The sequence below is a fragment of the Colobus angolensis genome, unplaced genomic scaffold, assembly GCF_000951035.1.
Source record: "Colobus angolensis palliatus isolate OR3802 unplaced genomic scaffold, Cang.pa_1.0 Scaffold129, whole genome shotgun sequence".
Classification (NCBI taxonomy): Eukaryota; Metazoa; Chordata; class Mammalia; order Primates; family Cercopithecidae; genus Colobus; species Colobus angolensis.
The window spans coordinates 8,734,834-8,758,798 of record NW_012114141.1 but is presented as its reverse complement, the minus strand read 5'-3'; the positions used below and the strand labels follow the sequence as shown (position 1 = coordinate 8,758,798).

Below are 23,965 nucleotides of genomic sequence, written 5' to 3'. Positions count from 1 at the left end.
TATATTAAATTGGTGACTGGACTTTAATTATGGCACAATGTTGGTTGCCTTTCAGGCTAATCATCTCTCCCTTTCGGGAGGTCAAAGATCATTTCAGCCTCAGTGTGCTTTATAACTACCTACTAAGGGAGGCAGCAAATCCTGGGCAACTGAGATGTGACTTTTATCACCAGTTATTCTTCTTTACATCTTTCTATCAACATAGCTCAGGGAACACTCACGAAATAAAAAATTACTCTTCACCAAGTACTAGCTTTCTGGGATCTGATCACTTCTGAGTGTAAACCTCTATTACCCTAGCAATGGTCCCTGGCGTTCCTTTTATTCCTCTTATATATAAACATCACAAAAAATAACAACAAACCCTCAAGCCCACAGCAAAGAGAACGCAAGCACGGCACCATCCCTCTTCGTACTGCCGTTTTAACTTGGTAGGGGAGGTTAAATTTTGGAGAGAATGGTGGCATTCATAGGAAGGGCGGGGTAAAAGTGTTGTCTAATTTACACGTTAATGGCAGAACTCGCCCTAACCACGTCCCTCCTGCACAGTGGTGAATTTCTCCTGTGTGCTCCCGTGTGGATCCCGAGACCCTTCTCGCTTTAAGAGAGCCTCCCGCGCCCCTCACTCCGCCCCTTCCCAAGTCTCTGGGCTCGTCAAAGCTTCCCGAGAGCCATGGTTGGTCCAGGCAGGCAATCGGAGCACCTCATGGAGCGGCTGCTAACCCAGGGTGGGGTGGGGTGGGGTGGAGGGGTCTGTTTGTAGTACTCTCAGTCCTGATGTCACAGGCGCGGCAAGGACATCGCAAGGAGGAGTCGGATTACAGTAAGGATGGGCAGTGCAGCAGGCAGCCCCAGCGCACTCTCCATCCGCCGGGGATCTTAGCCCTGGAAAGGCAGGCTGCAAGGCGCTCATCCCGCGGAGGAGGCACGCTCTCGGCGCTCGCTGCTCTCCACGCCGAGGACATTTCCACCGAATGTAGCATGAAACGGCTCTGCTCTGCGTGCCAGCCTTGGGTGAGAGCTGATGCTGAAGACAACGCGGTGGGATTCCAGCTGTCTGATTAATGAGAAACAGAATGTTTTTTGGTGAGTGTTCACTCTGATGATGTAATTCTTGGGGTGTCCGGCTCTTCATCAGTGCAGGCAAGCCCTTAAAAAATTCTTTAGGCTGCAAGAATATATTACATTAAACCTACCTCCAGTTGGCAACTGGAGGACCAAGCCGGTGCAGCCTTCAAAGCTTCCTTTGTGCCACTATTGGGGCTGTTAATTTGGCCGTGGATGAGTTTAAGTTGGAAAAGAAAAGAGACAGGGACGTGTGGGGGGGGGGGTAAACTTTGCCTTGATTTGCCCGAATGAAGTTGGCTGTTTTAGCTAGGTGAAGGAGAAATGGTGCAGCGTGGGAAGTCATGAGCTAACTTAATGGAATGTGAAACAAAGTTCCTATACTATTGATGCTGTGAAAGCTTAGTCAATATGAGCATTTCATTAAGCATTTGCTGTTTTTTCTTGTTCAGAGGTGGAAAAGGAAAACATTCTCTAGTGAGCAGTGGTTGAGCAGCTGAGAACACTTCCCTATATCATCTCAGTGCTCTGTCTAACTAGGAGCAGCCTAGCACAAAATGCATATTATTTTAAACCTTTAGAGGTCTCGGAGCTGTCAAATATTTGTGCAGTTTAGTGTTGTGCCACGGTAGAAACCTCAGTTAGGTTTTCAGTTGAGCTGCCTGCATTTCCAGAAAGCATGTTCAGGCTTAGATCTGAGCTATCAGTTGAGCACTGGAAGTGGGCTTGGAGCTGGGCATTTGCACTCTTAACGCTGCAACTTACTGCTAGTACAGGAGGCAAGCCCCTTCACTAAATAAGAAGTCGTCAAGGATAAGGACTGAATATTTGTTCGTCCTCTCTGAAGTTATGCTTTCCTTCTGTAAGTTCCATCTGGCATCATCACTTAAGGGCATCTATGTGATATTAAAAGGTTTGATAGAGCAACTGGAGAGGGGCTAGGAAATGTATCCAAGATGCAAATACTCTGATTTCTTGATTTGCTTTAAATATTAAATCTAGAGTCTTCTTTCAGATTAAAGAGGTATTGAGATAAACTTAGGTTGGGGCACTATTAGTTTGTTGGGCATTTATTTCTGTATGTACTATTTGCTCTGTTTTGTTTCCTTTAGTCTTTGAGACATTTGAGAGAGTGTGGAAGGAACCTAAGTTCCAAAAACTAAATGCCTTTAGTTGTCTTGATGGTTTTGATTTCCCTATAATTTGTGTCATATTAGAAAAGAAGTCTTAAAATAACTGAAAATGATTTGGAAGAAACAATCTTCATTGCTTCACCAAATTTAAGCAGAATCTATAGTTAAAAACCATCTCTTTCCAGTGGGTAGTGATGGAGGTGGTAAGCTTGTTTATCGGCCACTAATAGAGTTTATCATGCATATATTTTCATAAATGGAAAAGCTTGTAAAGATAATAAGTCTTTTGGACAAAATAAAATTTCAGCATCAGTAATGATACTGAAGGGTGATGAAATTATAATTTTAGTTTATATTTTCACCCTGTTGCAACAATTCCTTATGTGATTGTCATGAGGAAGTAGGGCCAGTTAGAATAGCAGTAGAGTCTAAAAGTACTGGTCAAAGGCCATCCATGCTGTACTGAATTATCGTGTGACTATTGGAGAAATGTTCACTGGGCTAGCTCGTGTTATTAACTGTATGCTAGTTCAGCCTCTTGTAAAGCAGAGTGATTCATAGGGTAATCAGTTTCATTGTGTAACGCAAGTTTTTAATAGTACGAATTGAAATGCGATGTCCTACTTACTTCAGATGACACTCTACTCTTTGAAAGGCAAGGCTAAAGTTGCCCTCCATGTCTTGAACATTGTCTTACCATAATTTTGGTATAAGAAATGTTTTTCTGTTCCCAGAGGAAATCCTAGGTATTCAGGAATGCCGTTTCTTTCAGGTTATGCTATGCAGCTTCTGGTTCAAGCTGTTAGATATCCACAACTTTGGGTGCCCACCTGTCTCTAAAAAAAATGTGTAGTACAAGAACGAGGGCAAAAAGAACTAAGCAGTGTACTTCAGGCATGTTAAAATTCAATAGCATCCTAATGTTTGAAAATCCTGAAGACTGTGTATGTATATATGTATGTATGTACGTACACACATATATGTGTACATGTGTATGTATCTTAATGTGTTTGTGTTCAAAATTGTAGCGATTTCAGGTAATTCTTCAAAACAATGCTTTCACTTTGCAGATTGGTTGGCCATTACTTTCTTCTTCATTTTTCAACTGCAAATGGTTTATCAAGTCAGGGAGAACAGGGACAAAGAGAACGCGATGCTGCATTCTTAGGTTTTTCTGGTGATTTGTGAGAGTGGGGTAGAGGTGTCATAAGTCCTTTATTTGTGTCCCCAGCAGAGCGTGATGAAGAGCATGGTGATGCTATGGTACGGGGTGAATTGATATGAAAGCAGGATATTTACTTCCTTTATAAATCATCTGATTTGTCAGTGTTGCCCCCTCCCCCCTCCCCCTTCAAATATAGCTGAAGAATCACTGCCTGAATAGCCTGGCTCAGCCTATCTGCTTCAATTCATTCCTCCTTCCCCCTGGGACTGGACAACTGGACCCTGCCCTAGCTTAGTTGGAGTCAGTTGTGTGTGTGCAAGTTGGTGGAATATGTAATATTTTCGGATCTCAAGAACAGCTCATGTTTGGAGTGTGCTGTCTCAGACTTACCAGACTAATAGAGCTTTCTAATGACTTAAGCCTCACTCTTATCTCCTATTGAGATTTTAGTGCAGTGTTTTCAATAATCGCTCATCTGTACTTCCTGTGCCATGATTTAAGAGTTTGCTGTTCAGTCACCGTGGATACTTTTGTTACTTATTCTATCGATCTTGGATCTTGCATTCACTATTTGGAGTTAAATATAAGGTTCATATGGGAGAAGGAAGCAGGGAAAATCTCAGTCAGCAAACTGAGTGGGATTTACTGTAAAAGCAAGGGAAAAATATAAATACTTATGATTTTACCCTCCCACCCCCATCAATATTTTACGTAGTTAAAAATTACATGTGCCAAAGATGAATAGCCATTAATAATTTATCCAGAAATAAAAGCAAGGCAGCTGGGAGACTTCTCCCTAGATTAAGGAGAAGAGGCTGTGGGTGGTTGTCAGTACAATGGACTGAGCTGCCCAGTTACAGTTTAGCTAAGAGGACTGTGCTGGTATGAAGGGCAGGGTCTTTGCTTGAGTGCACCCTGGCGATTGCTCAGCACCTGGCAGAAGGTTGTAACTGTGCACTGTCTCCAGCTCTAAGCACCGTATGTTTGAATCGTCTCCCCCTTCCCATCTGGCCTGACACATTTCTCCACTGCTGGATAGGTGAGTCATTGCCAGTGGTCATGTCAACCACACAGATTCCCCATGGTTGGCCAGACAGACGCCATGTCTCACCCTTTGCCATTGGGAGAGAAAATGGGAGGCTGATTGTACTGAAGAAATTCTGTGTGGGTCCATATCAGTAAGCTTTCAGTTCTGAGTCAAGCAGGTAGAGACTGTGGTAAGCTTATAGCCAAGAAGGAGCTGGGGCTTGCCCCCATGATAATACTCCTTAAAAAAATGAAATGATACATCTTAAACAGAACTAAGAGGCAAATATTAGAGCTCTCCCTAAATGTTACTATTAATGGCCTATTAATTAAACCTAGAGAAAAGGGCAGGCAAAATTTAGAAAGTGTGAATGAACCATTCAAGTTCGCCTTGGTGTTAGTTATGGATCAACTCTCTTCATTAAAATGCCTAAGAAAAATAGGAAACACATTTGGTGGTGTGCCTGTAATAAAAAAAACCTGAGGAAGCTTTTAGTACAACAGCTAAAAAAAAAAAAAAAAAAAAAATCTAGTAGGAAAATTCTGGGACAGAACCCTATTCCCCTGCCTATAGTAGACACATTTGCACATTGTCTTAGGAAGGACTTTTGTTTTCCCCTGGAATGTTTAGAACATTCTCAAGTCAGCACTTACACTTCTGGTTGTAGCTGGACCATCAAGTTCACCTCCAAACTAGTGTGTCAGAAAAACATTTAAATGGCAAGGTTATGAGGAAGGAAATGATCAGAAAGCAGCAGGCAGCAGAGAAAACATTCCTCTTTTTTAGTGGTTTCAGTGGAAACATTTAACTCCTTCTAATTAGTTTGTACTGAGTGATCTGTTATGGAGAATTAGGTCCACTAGACTATTTCTAAACACTCAGCCAGTGTTTCTATCTTCCCGAAGCTGACAGGGGAGAGAATCATTCAGGAAGAAACTTCTGTGTCTAAAGTCCCCCTTTTAAAGCTTGAAGTCCTGACCATTATGTCTTATTACATTTAAATCTAATTACATGCAATAAATTACTACAAAACAGGGCTAGAGAATGTAACAGGTGAATACTGTCAGAAAGGGTCATGCATAAGAACCTGAAATCTAAGATAACTTTAAAAACCATAAAGATTTTGTCCTCAAGACTATTCTCCTTTTAATTTCACATGAAGTTCTTATTTTAAAAGCCAAATTCCAAATGTGATCAACATACCAGTAACATGGATTCCTTATCACACCCTTAAATTTTAAGCTAATTTTTAAAGGACCTCCACAGTTGTTGTGATTATATGGAAATGAGATATGTTTATTTAAGGGATACGTTCCAAAATTCATGAGCTAATGATGACTTGCAAAGTTACGCTTTCGTGGGTGACATAATTGTTCCAAAAAACAAATGAAAAATTTAAATTAGTGGTTTCTGATTTCCATTCCAGAAGATTTGGTCACAGCTGCTTTTGACTGAACACTCCCTTGATAAGACAAGATGTATTGGTTGGTGTGTGTGTGTTTAATACTGGAATGTCAAATAGTTCCTTGTTACATAGATACTTAATATTATGCTTCATTCATAGCATTTATGTATTCCTGGATCTTTTCACATCATTTGAAATGTAATACATTAAGTATTGACTTAATAAGGTAGATATTAAAGTGTTTTTTAAGCCCAGCTGGCTTTCAAGTTTAGCAACCATTATATACATTAGAGGTTCTAAAAATCAAGTCATAAGGATCATTTTCAAAGCTTTCCCTGCCTAAGAAAGCATGATGCTTGTATAAGCAGAAACCTATTTCTACTTTGACCTTGAGAAAGGGATGTTTCCATTTGTATGGCACTACGAAAAACATGTCAAAAAACAACAAAGGTCATAGTCCCTGCCCTCTCTCTTTCTGTCTGTCTCTCTTTAAAGAAGCCATTACATATCATTTCCTACAAAGATTAGTTTTGCAACAGCATTTCACACATGATTGGTGGCATTAAGAGAAAATACAGCATAAGAGGTGGCTAGAAATATCAAAGCTTAAAGTGGTTGAGATCATGCTTGAACCAAATTGCTAGGATTGAAAATAGGAAGATGCTCTGCTCTGTCGCAGCGTTAAAATCGTTATGAAGCAGCTGGAAGTCAGCCCTGATTGAATATGAACTCCAGGTTTACACAGCCCTTACAATGGAAGGTATTTTCATGAAACCCTCTTGATTCCAAAACCTCAAATGCATATGAACCTGTATTAGGGTACTGGCTGGGATGTAGTGAATCTCTTTTCTTTCTTATCAGTCTTTCAGTTTTTTTCTTTTTTTGCCCACATGCATTATCACATTTCTGTAAGTTGAGAGGAAAAAGAAAAGTAACCTGCCCAAGGTCAGAAAGGAAATCCGCAGCAGTATCAGGATTGATGCTCACAGAAAATGCTGTCTGCCTCACAGGAAGATGGGTGCTATGGGAGCAGGAATGGGGTTGGTAGGCTGAGAGTTTTTACTGGATAAATGTTGTTTAATCTATATCCTCAGCACTCTTCTTAGTGCCAGGCACTTAGAAATATGTGTTGGATGTGCAAGACTGAATGGGTGTTGGAGAGCAGAGAGGAAGGGAATCCACTTCCTCCACGCATTCCCTAAGGCTGATATTCCCTATGAAAGCTAATACTCTGGCATTGACAAGAGAAGCAATCCCTTTCGCTGCTGAAACACTAGCGGGTTTTTTTTTTTTTTTTTTTTTAACCCAAGTCCTAGTAAGGACTAGGCCATAGAAATTAAATTTTAAACTAAATGTAATAAATTCCATAATCTTTTTTTCTGTTTCCAGTTGCTTCTTTCATAGGACTCTGCAGTGTAAAGCTAGCGTTAACTCTATAGAATATTAAGGCCAATATACCAAAATGTCTGAAAAATACTTAAAATTATATAAGATAGCAAAATTATAGTTTATAGTACTCACCTGGTCACCATTTCAGTTTTCAGTTTCACTTTGCTTAAGTGAATTTTCTCCAGATGTTGGCATTCCCTTGCCAGTCGGCTGGGATGGGCAGAAAAGACACTAGATGCACAAGTAGCTGAAAATGTTTAGGAAGGTCTCCAGTTTTGAAGGTTGTCATTTTTGATGGCAGAAGAAAATGAACATAATTTTGCCTACAATTTGCAGGGCTTTAGTAAAGTTGCTCTTCACACTTACCTTTTTTCATATTCAAGCATTTTGCTGATGAGGGAAAGTAGTTGCAGCAGATTGCTCTGAGGATAAAAATGCAATAACGAATGTAAATGTACTTTAATAAACATGATCCCTTATACTTGTATAGCAATTTGTATTTTTCAAAATGTGTCAACATTTTGCTTTTTTTATCTTCAAAATGACCCATTGTGGGAAGTAGACAAAATATAATTATTCCTATTTTTAGGTGAGGAATTTGAGCCCCAGATGACTGACACAACTTTCTCAAGGTCACAAAGCTAGTGACTGTTAAGGTGTAGACTCTATGTCAGTACTTCTGAGACTTACTTCAGTGCTCTTTACAATGGAGAATGGGGGTAGGGAGATATTTTTATGAATGGAAGATTATTTGTAATAGTAATACTTGAAAACATTCTCCAGCTAATAGCTAGAGAAATGAGTCAAATAATTGGGATCCAATACGTGTTTGTGTTTTGACTTGACTTTGTGAAATCACAATTCATAACAGAAATCTGAACATAATTTATAATTTTATTCTGCCTTGTCTTTTTACGTCAAATCATTAATAGTCAGAAAATATGAATTCTGCTTAGAAGGCATGCATCAGTGTTATGGACTGAATGTTTGTGTCCCCCTTTCCGGAATGTATAAATTGAAGCCCTAATTCCTAATATGATAGTATGGAGGTGGGGTCTGTAGGAGGTAATTAAGTTTAGATGAAGCCATTCGGGTGGAACCCTCAGGATGGGATTAGTGCCCTTATAAGAAGAGGAAGATGTGAGAGCTTCCTCTTTCCACCATATGAGGCTATAGCAAGAAGGTAACTGCTGCAAGCCAGGAAGAAAGCCTAAGCAAAACCAAACCAGGCCTACACCTTAATCTTGGACTGCCCAGCCTCCAGAACTGGGAGAAATAAATGTCAGTTGTTTAAGCCCTCCATTCTGTGGTATTTTGTCATGGCAGCCAGAACAGACTAAGACAGTTGGCCTCAGGCAGGAAGGATCCAGGCTTTCTCTACTGCCTCAGTTTCTCTAGTATCTATATTTAGTATAGATATTAAAGCTTATATTAATTGTATACTGTATGTTTTTGCTGTCTCACTCTTTAACTCAATGCTTATGAAAAATTTCGAAATTATCTGTGCTACGAACTCTTTGATATTTACGGTGACCCCATCTCCACCATTTGTTCAAGATGGAATCCCAGTCTAGTCTTTATTCCATGACTGATAAGTAGGAAAAATGGCCTACTTTACAGTGGTAGCTCTTCCTTTCAGTATTTCTGTGTCCTTGGGAAGTCATCTCACATTTTTGATATTTTGTTTCTTTGTAAAATAATAATAATAATGTTTCTCATGGTTCTATTTGGAGGACTAAAATATGTTATACACATAAAAGTGCCTAGCACTGGGAAGTACATGGTAAACAGTCAGTTAAGTTTAATTCTTTATTTCTTTTTTTCCAACTCATATACAAATGTATGAAAATTGAGAAAAGTGATTTTGCCTGTTGTAGTCAAACTAGGAACCATGCTTTTAGTAAATTACATAGAAATACTTTAATGTAGATAATTTGGTATCTAGGTGATAGAAGCCACATAGGGAATGGTGAGACAATTCATAGAGTAGCAATAGCAAGAAGCTAATAGTTGTAGATGGAAACACAAGAGATAGAATCCTGAAGGCTGGGGCCCAGGGCCTCCTGGCAGGAGCTGAAATCATAGAGGGGATCCCACATTACACTCAGAGAGAGATAGAAAAATACCCTGGTTTCTCCCGTTCTCTTGCCCTCTAACCCATTGCTTTCTGCCTCTCATTGGTGGAACGGAGCCGAGGCCAACTGAGGTGGCCTGGGAAATGTATCCTCCAGGTTTTAACTTTTACCTCTGCAGCTTAGAGGAAGAGCAAGAACAGATCTCATGACAAATTGGCCAAAGACCTGAAGGGAGATCTTGCCCCTGATCTATAAGTAGCAATTTAAATGGGAGAGTATTTCTGCAAAGCCACCTCAAGTATCAGTGAGAGTTTGGTTGGGGAAGATACACTTAACAGGGAAAGGAAGTATGGTTCAAGAGCTTTCAGCAGCTCTTCACCAATCCTCCTGGTTCAAGTAGGTCCTTTGTCACTTTCTGGTAGTGCGACTTTGGACAAATTAGTGAATCTTTCTTTGCATCAGTATTAAATACAATCAGTTAAAAAGTCTGACAGTGAAGTTTAACAAAATTTGAACACAAGCTTTATAATCTGCAAAGCACTGTATAAATGGGCTTTGTTATGAAGGTATGAAAAACCAAGTGAATTAGTAAAAGAAGTGGGGAGTTTGAAAAATAACAACCTGGAAATAAATTTTCAGCTTTGCAGTTTAACATTCCAGCAGAGATTTCTGAGGACATTGAGAGAAGCATTTGGTTACTTCATCAAATAGCCTCTTGTATTGTGGTTTAAATATACCTTAGAGGCCACATCTAATCTATTCTTTGTCATTATTCTATACCAATGGGAAAGTTCAGACTGAGAGGCAGGAAGAGAAAGTGAGCAGGGCAGGAACCCTGAGATTCCATGCCGCATACTCTTTCCCCTCCAAGACTCTAATGGGGATAGACATATTGAAAACCAAGAGAGTTTATTAATGTTGCTTAGGAAATGAAGAGGAATTCGGTATTGATTTTTATCTGTTCCTCCATGTGTTGCTGTACTTTTAAAGACAGATTTCTTTGGCTGAATGGACCTACTATTTAAAAAAAAAAAAAAAACAAGGCAAAATATTTTGCCCTTCCTGTATAGAATTATTAGGATTTCTATCAAGGTCTGCTTGTAAAGTCCTGTGACAATTTACGACTTATAACGCTCTTGTTTTGAGGTACCACCACCGTAACTGCAGGGAAGCGTTCCCCTTTCAGCACACAATATGGAAGTCACCGTTACCATCAGGCGTTTTAATTAGCTGCCCTGAGGAATGGAGGGCTACAGCTTAGAGGTCTGTGGGCATTCTTAGGATTCGTATCCTAAGAAAAATATATCAGTTAAAAGGTAAATTGGAAAGCAGATTGATTAATTTTTTTCCTTTAAAAGAAAAGTTGTGTAGGATCCTAAATACTAACCTGGTGAATCACTTTGTTTATGGCACCCATCTGGTTTTTTTCTTACTTTTAAATCAATAAGTACAAACACTGTAGTGAGAAGCTCAAGGCATGACCTTTATGGACCTTTTGGTTTCCTTTGAGAATTCTCATCTGCCCTTTGTGAATAGCCCTGATGCTGATAGGTGACAACCAGTGATGTGGCCACTGCTCCCAGAAGAGGAACTGAATATGGGCTGAATGCCTGCCGGTGCCAGGCACTGCCATGAGTTATTCCATTGGTACCTCACCACCAGCCTTAAGGGGAACATCAGTGGACCTAAACCTTGGCTGTGCAAAAGAATCACTTTGGGAACTTTGAAATGATACTAATGTCAAAGCGCTGTCACAGTCCATCATAACCAAATTCTCTGAAGGTAGAGCCAGGCATCTGCATTTTCATTTAATACCGCTCAGTTAATTATAAAGGACAGCCAGAACTGGCTGTCCAATTGGACCACTGACATGGGAAATTTTAACCATTTTACAGAAAGCATCCTGAGGCCCGTGGAAGTTCCAGATTGCCCCAGGTCACCTCGGCAGCAGTTGGCTGGATCAGGATTCAGCCCAAGTCAGTCTGAGTCCAAAGCCTGGGTTCTTTCCCCACGACACGTTGTCTCCTCTCATGGAAATCAGTGTATGGCATGAAGTGTGGGCCTGACTACACATTGCCTGTGCTGCCCATCCCTGGTTTCCACAGTGAACATCCCTAATGGCTGGGAACCCTTCCTTTCTACTTGGGATCCTTTATAGAGCTGGTACCCAAAAGAAGTCCATATTACAGTAGTTGATTCAGGATCATAGTAATATAGTTCTGGAAAGGATTTTGAAATCTTGCTTCCCAAAACTTAGTGTTTGTACAAATTACCTGAAGATGATATTATAATATAGATCCTGATTCAGTGGGTCTGAGATGTGGCCTAAGATTCTGAATTTCTAACAAGCTCCCAGATGCTAAATGTTCCTGGTCCATCCACTGATCACACTTTGAGTAGTTAGGCTTTAGAGACCAGTTAGATGAGCTACCACTTTATGCACATGCGGGAAATCAGGTCTAAGTTTCCAACCTAAGCGTACTTATTTATTCTACGAGACACCTCATGGTCCATGGTTTGAGCTCCAATTACGGTGACCAATGATTCCATGTTGCCTGGGACTGAGAGGGTTTTCAGGATGCTGGACTTTCAGCGTCAAAACAGAAAGTCTCATGTGTACGAGGATGAACTGGTCACTCTAGTTTCCGTAGACTGAATTTGAACCTTAGCTTCAACTCTCAAGAGTGGGGAGAAGTTGGGCAAACAATTGATCTCTTTGAGCCTCAGTTTCTTAATCTGTGAAGCAGGAATACTAAATGATACTCTCTAGAGTATTGGTAAGGATGAACTTAAACGGCATATGGAAATCACTGGAAACGCTGTCACAAGGTTCGCTTTCAGTAAATGTTCACAGTGGTTATTGCTGTTTACAGACCTGACTCAGTACTCCCTTCCATTACTGAAAAGAAGAAGAAATACCCCAAAGATCAAGTGCAGGTGACCATGGATCATCTTTATTGCATCATCTCTGTACAAGGAGGGCAGCTTTTAAATCATCTCCTGCCCTTGTTATGATGGGCAAGATGTAATGAAGTCATTCTTCATTGTACACTTTGCCTACCCCAAACATCAATACTAATGTTTTTTTGCTTGCTGCTTAGGGAAAGAAAGGCCTGGCTAAGACTTTGCCACCTTGGGACATTCTGATCTGGCCCCTCATGTTCCTGTCGACCTTGTTTATCCATTAGTGTTTCTCTGAGCTCTGTAACAACTTATGAGGGCGGCTGCAGCTAATGACTGTGCCTTCCATCTCCTGACCCATCATTGTGTTAACAATCGATATCCTTAAAACAACACACACAGACAAGGCAGCTCCTCCACCGCAGCTTCCACTAAAAATGTCCGTGGAGAGAAAAAGAGAAAAACGTTTAACTCATGCACTTCCTAGCACAGAGCCTGGCACAAGAACATCGGATTCATAAATGTTTATGGAGTATGATAGCAAGCTGTGGGAATCTCTCTCTGATGCAAGCGACTTTTCAGTTGTGACCTTAGGCTCTACTTCCTCTTGCTCAATTGGATGGTGTTGAGAGAATAAGGCTGGCTTTGCCAGTCACCACCCAGGAAAGTCAATTCACTCACCTCCTGTCAAATGCCATACGCTTCTCAGAGCATGTAGTTGGCTAGATATGTGAGGATTAGTTGGGAAGCAAAGTGCACTCTTGTTTTTCTGTTATCACTAGTAAGTGGGGCAGCTACAAGCAGTAGATTATTCCACAATAGATGTTACTGGGCCGGAACTTCTGCCGAGTCGTATTTTAAACAAGAAAACAAATGAACGACAAAGCAGAAGCTACTCTTGCTTTCTTTAAGTATAAAGGCAATTGCAGAAAGGATCCAACATAATCACACTTTTGTTTATTTCCATTTTTGAGGTAAAATTGGGAGAATTTTGTCTGTTTTCAACACTGCTTGCTATAGTTAAAGCCTTCTGAAAGGGGATTAAACACAAGGGGCCAAAGTCTCCATTTCATGGATAGAAAAATAGAGGCCAAGTGATTAGTAAATGTTCATATTTGGCTCTTATTAATACTCAGATTAAACATTAAAACCCAGGTCCTGAGACAGTGATGTGAATTTGGGTGGATTGTCCTGAGCCTCAGCTTCTGAATCAGTTGAGATAATAATGGCAACTCACCCTACCTCACAAGGCAAAGCTGGAACTTACTAATAATAGCTAAGATTTAGCAAGCGCTTAGTCCCTGACAGCCATTTTTATAAGTACGGCAACCCAAGCAGTCTTCACAACAGCCCCGTTATGGAAGAATTATCAGTATTCCTGTTTTTAGATGGGAAAACCAAGGTACAGTGACATTGAAATGAGACTAAAATCAGTGGCCAAGTCAGGTCATACCCAACATGTCTGGCCACATAACACAGACCTCCTCACCACACCTTTCTATGTGACCTTGAGTAAATTCCAATCCCTGACAACTCAAACCTAGGAGTGTGTTCTCACCATTCAAATAGAGTAGCAGTGTTTTGAAGAAGGCAACAAACTAACAAGAGAACCAATGCACGAACAAAACTCCTCTCAGTGTACAAGCCAAGCAGCCACCTGGCAGGTGGGGCCTGAGGCTGAGATCAGGGAAAGATTCCAGGTCCCTTTCAGAAAGTCTGCACAGGGCAGGAGATATAAAATCCTGTTCATGGAACATACAGCACCGAGCCCTGTAATTCTCCAAAATGGTGACTTACAAATAATGCTAATCACAGTAATGGCTGTCTATTTTTACATGAGTGCTATGAGCTAGGAGATGTGCTATGGTCTTTACCTCTGTGAGTTTGTGCCTGATAGAAGAACCATACTTTTCCAAATGAAACGACAGGCTTCTTTCTTACTCTCTTCTTCCTGGGCACATCAGGCAATGTGCCACATGTGCAGCGATCCTTCTTATCAGATAATAATCCAAACATCTTTTAGACCCTTGGAGCACCGGAAACTGAGAGAGAACATGTACGCTTTGAATATGTTCAATAGAATATTTTTGTATTTTTTGAAAAAGTAATACACGTACAGTTTTTAAATTGAGTATTATAAAAGTATAAATAGTGAAAACTAAATCCGCCCCCAACCACCACGGGTGCATTTGGTTGTATTTGAGAGACTAAATTCTATGGAAGGGAGTGTGTATATATTTTGTATGTATATATATCTATCTTATGTGTATATATATATATATATATATTTATATATCCCTCTCTTGTGTATACATGTAATGGAAGTATCCTATGTACCTTGTTTGCATATTGTTTTATGTATCATATCCTGATCCTCATTCTTTTTATTTTATGGCTGCATGGTATCTAATGATTTATTTTGCTGGCCTTTAAAAACATAAGTTATTTCTATTATTTTACTAGTAAAAACAATGACTATCATAGTGCATAATTCTTTGTCACATGGACACACGTATCTATCTATAGAAGTGGGATTGCTGTCCCAGCACTTTAGGAGGCCACGGCGGGCAGATCACTTGAGGTCAAGAGTTCAAGAACAGCCTGGACAACATGGTCAAACTCTGTTTCTACTAAAAATACAAAACTTAGCCAGGCGTGGTGGCAAGCATCTGTTATCCCAGTTACTCAGGAGGCTGAGGCAGAAGAATCACTTGAACCCAGGAGGCAAAGGTTGCAGTGAGCCGAGATCATGCTACTGCACTCCAGCCTGGGCAACAGAGTGAGACTCCGCCTCAAAAAAAAAAAAAGAAATGGGATTGCTGGAGCAAAGCATATTTAATCCTCATGCTTATTGCTAAAATACCCTATGGAAATTTTTTATTGATCAATTTCTACATATATTTCTATCATTAAAAAGTAGAATAATTGCTTTTAAACTGACAAATTGCCTTGAAGACCTCTTAGAGCATGGATTTATAGGATAGAACAACATGAAACAGCTTCCTGATTTTTTGTCCTTGCTCTCCCCTCCCCAGTCTACTTCTCTATTTCACTTCTATTGTGCTAATTCCATATGGATGTTAGTCTCATTATTCAAAAAATCAGTGGTGCCATAAAATTGAAAGATGACCTGTGCTTTACAAAGGGGGATAAATGCAACAAGAAGAATGCACTTTGTAAGTGAAATTTTACCCTTCTGCTTCAAAACCAGAAGGCTGATCCTTGAAAGATCTCTTAAGGCAGTTATAAAACCAAAGGTAGTTTTAAATAAAGTTGGAAATTTTCTTTTTTAAACAGTTGTTGGGCATTAAGAGACAAAACCACATTTGTATTATTCCACATTCCAGTAATTCTTTCTTCTATTTCTAATTCCATATATTTTTTTAAAAATGATTTTTATTTAGCACACAATAGGCTTAGAAAAAAACTGGAGTATCTTTATGATAAAACAGGAAGCTGTCACGTTTATTAAGGAAAGAAAATTTCCAAGCAGTGATTATGTCATCATCTATTGAGCTCTTGAGCTGTTTACAAACATGCACTCATTTACTCCTTAAAGCAAGGTTGTTGTTTTAATGACTAAATGTCATTATCTCTATTTTACAAAAAAGGCAATTTCAGGAAGCTTAGAAGGTTAAGTTCCCCACCAAGTAAGAGGGAAATAAATTGAAAATGTCATGCAAAGGATTCAGTCCAGGACTTTCTGAGTAGACAACTTGAGTGCCAAAATACTGACACTCCCTTTTGGTATTTTCTGTCCGGCACACAATTCTTGGGCCACTTCTGTGGAATCTTGGTAGTAGGGACATTTATGTAAAGTGGAAGTGCTCATTTTCCCAGCCCTTGCTGTTAGAGTCTCCAGGACAATTACTGCAATCCCTGCTAAAATATGAACAATACTGAAAGCCCAATCCTACAAGAAAGACTGTGAGGAGGTCAAGGCAACCAGCTTTTCTCTTGTGTTGGAGGAATATTCTCCAATTACCTGCTGTTGCTTTGTACTATGCCTTGCAGTTCCCAGAGATGTCGAAGCAATGAAAATTAAGTGAAGGAAAGCAGTCAATCACTGCACTTAATGATATGCTAATTAGAAATGCTGTGTAGAAATCAGTCTAGTGTCCTAATTTACATCCCCTTTGTTCATTGAGTCATTTAACGTTCTCTCCCATCCTTGTGACTGTGTAGACATTTTGTAATATCCAATAGAAGAATTTTATATATACATGGCACCTTGGAATCACATCTGACATCTTTATATGTAAGGATGTCATCTTATAATTTCACCTTCTGTTTAAGATAAGAAAAATGAAGATTAACAAATTTAATTGCCTAGCCTGAATAAGCAACCAGTAGTGAGTGGTACAGTTAGGCCACCTAGAATTCAGATCTGTTGACTACTTCCTAGTACTGTTTGTTCTCCTAGGGATATAAGGGATGGTCATTGGTTCATCATCTTATTGTTTATTCTATTATCCTCTTCATTTTACGGGTTTAAAAAACTGACATTAAGTTACTTTCCCAATGTCATATAGAGTGTGGAGGAACAAGAAGTTCAATCTTTGCTTACTGGATTCAAACCTCCAGCCTGCCATTATTTGCATTAGGTTTGAATGTGGGTGGATCTCTGCACTTTGGCAGAGTCTAAATGAATTCAAAGATCCCTCCCAGCCCTAAAATTTCCTGATCCTACATAGCTGTGGGGATAAAAGGGTGGAACTTGTTGGAGCAATAAATCACTGCAGCCCACACGAGTCCCAAAGGCATGATCAAGTCTCCCTCATTCCATTCCTCACTGTCAGCAGTGGGCATCATTTATCTCTAGTAAATGCAATAATCATCCCTAATGAGTTTCCTGACTTGATTCTCTTGTGCTTCCACCTCAAACAAAACTTCACTGTCCCATGGTATAGCTACAGGCAAGCTAATCCCACAATACAGAGACACATATGAAAACGCCTTCAAAGTTTCTTATTTCCTGATACGTGGGGTCCAAATTTCTTATCTAGGTGATCAGTGCAGCTCAGGTTTTGGCTCAAATTTACCTTGAAGTTTTATTTTTACAAAACTCTCCTTACCTCATCCTCAGGTCCAGCCCTGCAGAATCACTCCTCATTTCTTTTTTCTTTTTCTTTTTTTTTTTTTTTTTTTTGAGACAGAGTCTTGCTCTGTCGCCCAGGCTGGAGTGCAGAGGCCGGATCTCAGCTCGCTCACTGCAAGCTCCGCCTCCCAGGTTCACGCCATTCTCCTGCCTCAGCCTCCCGAGTAACTGGGACTACAGTCACCCGCCACCCGCCACCTCGCCCAGCTAGTTTTTTGTATTTTTTTTTTTTAGTAGAGACAGGGTTTCACCGTGTTAGCCAGGATGGTCTCGATCTCCTGACCTCGTGATCCTCCCGTCTCAGCCTCCCAAAGTGCTGGGATTATAGGCTTGAGCCACCGCGCCTGGCCACACTCCTCATTTCTTAACCTTCTGTGTCTTTACCTCATGTTGTCCATCTTACTTGATGCATAGATTTTTTTTCCCACTGTATTTCCAAAAATGTAAACACTCATTTCCATTCACTGTTAGTCTCCTCTGTCTTTGAAGTATCTTATATAAGAGCATATAAATCTCACAAAGTCATCAATAAGGTTCATTGCAAATGGCACCTTCTTTAGGATGACCATCTAAAATAAAAGTTTTTTAAAAAAGTAAAACAAAAACATCCTTATAAAAAGAGTAATTATTCTTTTCTCTGAATTTCCAAGTTTCTCAAACATATCTGAAAAAAAAAAACACCCTGAGTGTTTTGGGTTTCCTACTGCCTAGCCTGGATCTACTCAATCAGAATCTTCATGGATAGAGCCTAGGAATCAATATTTTCACAAACTCCTCCCTAATTTAATATCACAAGATTGTTGGCTCTCTATAAGTTAATGTATAAGGATAATGCAATTGCATTCAAAATACTAATAGCATTTGATCTTGAACTAGGCAGAGTGATACTACAATTTATCTGAAAGAAGAAACGTAAGTGAATATTCTCTGAAATTATGAGAAAAGAGTGTTCTGGCAGGGGAAACATGTTCTAAAATATACCAAAAAACCATAATAATTAAATAATTTGGTATTGAATAATAGGCAAATATGAAAACCATATTAGAACATTAAGAAGCAAATCGCAATACTTTTGTATATGGGGATTTAGGTTATGATAAAAATGATATTTCAATTCACTGGTGAAACAGAGACTCTTAAATAAATAGGGAGCAACTGGATACACATTTAGACAAATACATAAAGTGGATTCCAATTTCACTTCTTACACTGAAACAAATTGAAGATTGAACAAAGATTCAAACATAAAAATTTAAGCTGTAAATACATAGAAGAAAGCAAGGGTGAACGAATTTATACACTTGCAGCGGAAAGTCTTTGTAATCAGGACACAAACCCAGAGTTACAAAAGAGAAAAATGACAAATTTAACTACATAAAATTAATAATTTGTGCTTGGAAAAATAATTCATAAATTAAGTTTAAAAAAGGGACAGAGTTGGAAAACAGTATTTACAACACCAATGTCAGACACATGGCTAATTTTATTCATTAACAAAGAGCTGATAAGAATCAATAAAGATAAACAACTAAGAAAAATTGATGAAGAATATGAACAAACACCGACAAGCTTATTCTAAAGTTTCTATGGAGAGGCAAAAGACCTAGATAGCCAACATAATATTGAAGTGAAGGAGGACAAAGGTGCAGAACTGACACTACCCTACTTCAGAGCTTACTATAAAGCTACAATAATCAAGATATTGTGGTATTGGTGAAAGCGTAAACAATACGTCAATAGAACAGAAGAGAAAGCTCAGAAATAGACTGACATAAAGATAAGCAACTGGTCTTTGACAAAAGATCAAAAAAGATATAATGGAAAAAGTCTTTTCAAAAAATGGTGCTGAAACCAATGGACATCCACTTGGAAAAAAAGATGAATTTACACAAAGACCTTATACTCTTCACAAAAAGTAATTCAAAATGGATCACAGACATAAATGTAAAATGCAAAATAAAACTCCTGGAAAATGACATAGAAGAAAATCTAGAGGACCTTGGTTTTGGTGATGACTTTTTAGATGCAATGCCAAGCCATGATCCATGAGGGAAGGAACTGATAAGCTGGACTTCATCAAAATTTTAAACATTCTGCTGTGAAAGACACTATAAAGAGAATAAGAGTCGAGCCACAGACAGGGAGAAAATGTTTGCAAAAAGTATTTCTGATAAAGGACTGTCATCCAAAATATACAGAGAACTCTTCAAGGTCAAGAATAAGTAAACAAACAACCTGATTAAAAAGTGGGCCAAAGACTTTAACAGACACTTCACCAAAGAAGATATACAGATAGAAAACAGGCATATGAAAAGGTGTTCCACATCATGTATCATTAGAGAAACATTAAAACAACAATGAGATATTACTACACACCTATCAGAATAGTCAAAATCCAGAACATTGACAACACCAAATGCTGGCTAGAGTCTGGAACAACAGGAGCTCTCATTCATTGCTGCTGAGAATACAAAATGGTATAGGCACTTTAGAAGACAGATTGGCAGTTTCTTACAAAACTAAACTTCTTTTTACCATATGATCCAGGAATCATCTTTCTTGGTATTTACCCCAAAGAAACTGAGAACTTGCGTCTACACAAAAACCTGAACATGGAAGTTTATAGCAGCTTTATTCATAAGTGCCAAAACTTGGAAGCAACTAAGATGCTCTTCAGTAGGTAAATGGATTAACTGTGGTATATCTACATGATGCTATATTATTAAGCACTAAAAATAAATGAACTACCAAGTGAAGAAAAGGCATGGTGGGACATTAAATGCATATTAGCAAGTGAAAGAATCCAATCTGAAAAGGCTACATACTGTATTATTCCAACTACAGTTGACCCTTGAATGACATGAGTTTGAACTGTGTGGGTTCATTTATGTGTGGCTTTTTTTCTATCAAATTCATATTCAAAATACAGTATTAGTGGGATTGCCAGGGGTTATGGTAGGACAAGGGATTAATAGGCAGATTACAGAGAATCTTTAGCACAATGAAACTATTCTGTATGTTACTGTAATGAAAGATATGACATTACACATTTGTCCAAACCTACATAATGTACAATACCAAGAGTGAACCTTAATGTACTCCATAAACTCCAGGTAGTTATGACATGTTAATGTAGGTTCATCAATTGTAACAAATGTACCACTGTGGTGGAGGATGTTGGTAACAGGATAGGCTATGAGTGTGCAAAGGCAGTGGGTATATGGAACTCTGTATGTTCCCATTCAATATGGCTGTGAGCCTAAAACTGCTCTAAAATTTAAAGTCTATTAAAAAAAGAAAATGAACAAACACCTTACATATAAAGAAATATGTATTGCCAATGAAAATGCACTTAACTTCATAACAAGAAAATGTAAATAAAAATAATAGAATATATCTAGTCCTTCACTTAATGGATTGGTAAATTTTTAAGAATTGAACAAACGTTTAAGTGTTGGCTGTGGGAAGGGCCATTCTTAAATACTAATATACGAAGGAAATACACTTTTGCAAACTCTGCACAAAGTGACTTGATCATATTTATATATGAATATATATTGTACAGCATGTACTCTTTACCCTAATAAGCTTTTTAATAGGAATATACCGTATATTCCCAAAATGTTACTTAGACATATCATTAAAGATATTAATGCATTGTTAGTTTTTAAAGCACAAACCAGAAACAACAAAAGTGAAAATCAGTAGGAAAAGCATTAAGTAAAATTATGATGCATCCAAAATGCTAGAATAGGGTGCAACCATGAACAAAATAAGCATATCTGTATTTTGTGACATGAGAAAAAATCTACACTATAACAGCAAATAATGAAAGTAAGGCCCAAAAGGATAAAAAGAATCCTTTAGGGAGAAAAAAATTAAGAGGCTTTTTGATAGCTACGCTACTGTAAGCATGTGCATTTCTAAAAAGAAAGGTAAGAACTCATGAGCAGTTGTTAGACTTGGAAGCAGGAATTGTACTTTTTTTCTTTTACACCGTTTTGTGCAGCTAGAATGTGGCACTGGGTCAGGGGTTTAGATCTCCTTTGTTCACTGCTCTATCATTAGCATTAGACAGTGACTGGCACATAGTAGATGCTCTAAACTGTATGTGGAATTATTGTTTATTTTTTTCCCCATCAAGAGTTAGTTATCTGGCAATGGATTATGAACCACTTTTTGTTCAGTTGTTTGTATATCTCTGCATTTACAAGGATAATAAATGTATTCGTTTAAAATGACTTAAATATGTGCGAAAGCTTCCCAGGTGGTTCTTTTGCCCACACAATGTTGGAGAGCATAGTTGGGCATCATCTTTTCCCCTTTGGGGAACTGTTTCAGATTCCAGGTCAGATGTGTGTGGTTGAGGCTCATCTGTGTTTTTAGGTTGCAGACTTCTCAGGGTCGTCGCTGGTATAGTGCTGAGAGATGATTTTGATCCTATGTTCTGTAGTCAGGTTGTCCAGTTTCACTCCCATTTCTTGTGCCTATAAGGTGAAAGACCATGGTCAAATCCCTGGATGTGTGTGTCTGTTTCTTCATAAGGTTGGTCTTAAATGAGATAATGTGTGTAGTCTGTATAATCCAATGTTAGTTGCACTAGGAAAAGAGTTGGTAGCATTCTATTATCTAGCAGGGAGTGTTGTAGTAATTAAAAGACAAGTGAGTGAAGGAAGAATGAATAAATAGATGAATGAAGTCCATGCATTGTGAAAGCAGGTCTGGAGTGGGTTGCTCCTGCATTCCAGCAGCTCTGGCGGGAATTTAATAAAAAGTCATTTGGTGATTTATTTCACACTGGGTATACGATTAATCCCTTTCTAGATACAAGGAGCTGAGTTAGAACTGTAGGCCTAGTTTCTGGCAGATATCCTGAGTGATGTCATCCCCCTGGGTTATTAAGCTATTCTCTGTTTTTTTGCCCTAGCTTTCTGGGCTTTTGCTGTCTTTCTAAACCTCTCATTTTCTTTTTGAGCCAGATTTTCCACCTAGTCAATTGACAGCCCAATTCAAGATTGGATTCTGAGAGATTACAGAAACCCAGTCTAGTAAGTCACTGGATGAGCCCAACCTTATCTTTAAAGTACCTTGTGGGGAGAGGGAAACCTCAATTCTAGTGGAGTTCCTCAGAGTTGATAATATTGCCAAAGTCCTTAAGTCACACTGCCTTCCACTGCTTGTAGAAATGACAGTTTTATCTTTAAAGATAGTGGAGTGGGAAGACAATCCATTTTCACTGTGGGTTGTAAAATAAGTGTTGCTTCTTAATCTTAAAATAGCTTGAATGAGGGCCTTTCTGCCAATGACTAGCAAATCAATATTTAAAGAAATATGCCTTAATAAGCAAATTGATTTTAGGGTTTTATTGTTTTTAAAAATTTTGTTGCTTTTCTGTCTTTATGCCTCAAGGTATAAGGAATACTTGAATACTTGTAGCTTTGATTTTTGCCATCAGTAAAACCAGAATGGTAAAGGACCTCTTGCTCACCCTTCCTTAATCTTTGCCAAAGACAGTGGCTCAGCTTGAAATGAAATAGGATTTTTATTTCTGTACTCAGAATACAGGCATTACAGAACAATAGTTAAGAGCATAGACCGTGAAGACATTTAAATATTTTACTAGTAGGTTCCTTGCATATGTGCTGAATTCTGCCATGTTCCAAACACTGTTCTAGATGCTAGAGGTGAATCAGTGAACAAAGCAAAGAAAGATACCTGTGCTCAAAGCATTTACATTTTCTTAGGAAGAGGCAGTTATTATACAAAAATATATATATAATACATGAAGTATACAAAATGTTAGAATATAATAAGTGCCATGACTGCAAAGCTGTGTAGGTGTGAGCCGGCTTGCAGGAGTGGGCCTCATTAGGAAGGTAATATTTGAACCAAGATTTGGATGAGTTGAATCTCTCCTGCGCTTCACTAGCTGAGTACATTGGGCAAGCTCCTGACCACACTTTCTCACCTGTAAAGTGGCAAAAATACGTAACTTGTTTTGCTGCTGTAAGAATTAACTGCACTAACCTTGGAAAAGCAACTGATATATAGTAGGTTCTCAGAAAGTTGTAGGGTTTCTAGTGCTTATTTTATCATCACAAATTCAGGTGGCCTCAACTTTTGTTTCAAAAAGGTAAGTAAAGAAGTTTTTTAATTGAATGCCTTTATTTCTTTAAAAGTGGATATGTGTCCTGCGATGGTGTCACACAGGTCTTGAATCTCTGTGTTCTGGTAAAACATTGGATTCTGTTTTTCCGTAACCTGAGTCTGGTAGATAAAATGCCACCATATTTGTTGTACTTGTTGAGTGGGCATCTGCTTTTACTTTTATTATTATTATTATTATTATACTTTAAGTTCTGGGATACGTGTGCAGAATGTGCAGTTTTGTTACATAGGTATACACGTACCATGGTGGTTTGCTGCACCCGTCAACCCGTCACTTAAATTAGGTATTTCTCCTAATGCTATCCCTCCCCTATCCCCCTACCACCCTACAGGCCACAGTATGTGATGTTTGCCTCCCTGTGTCCATGTGTTCTCATTGTTCAACTCCCACTTATGAGTGAGAAGATGTGGCGTTTGGTTTTCTGTTCCTGTGTTAGTTTGCTAAGAATGATGGTTTCCAGCTTCATCCATGTCCCTGCAAAGGACATGAACTCACCCTTTTTTATGGCTGCATAGTATTCCATGGTGTATATGTGCCA

At 38.9% G+C, this 23,965-nt stretch overlaps 1 protein-coding gene across 1 annotated transcript in view; it reads left to right on the top strand.

Moving 5' to 3' along the window:
• The first annotated feature begins 545 nt into the window (after positions 1 to 545).
• The window catches only part of LOC105505784 (zinc finger protein 385D), a 357,162-nt gene continuing 333,742 nt past the window's right edge, over positions 546 to 23,965 (top strand). Inside the window, exon 1 of the mRNA XM_011933741.1 lies at positions 546 to 1,086. Within this exon, the coding sequence (XP_011789131.1) occupies positions 1,065 to 1,086 (22 nt within the window). The 5' untranslated portion in view covers positions 546 to 1,064. The remainder of the gene's footprint in view (positions 1,087 to 23,965) is intronic.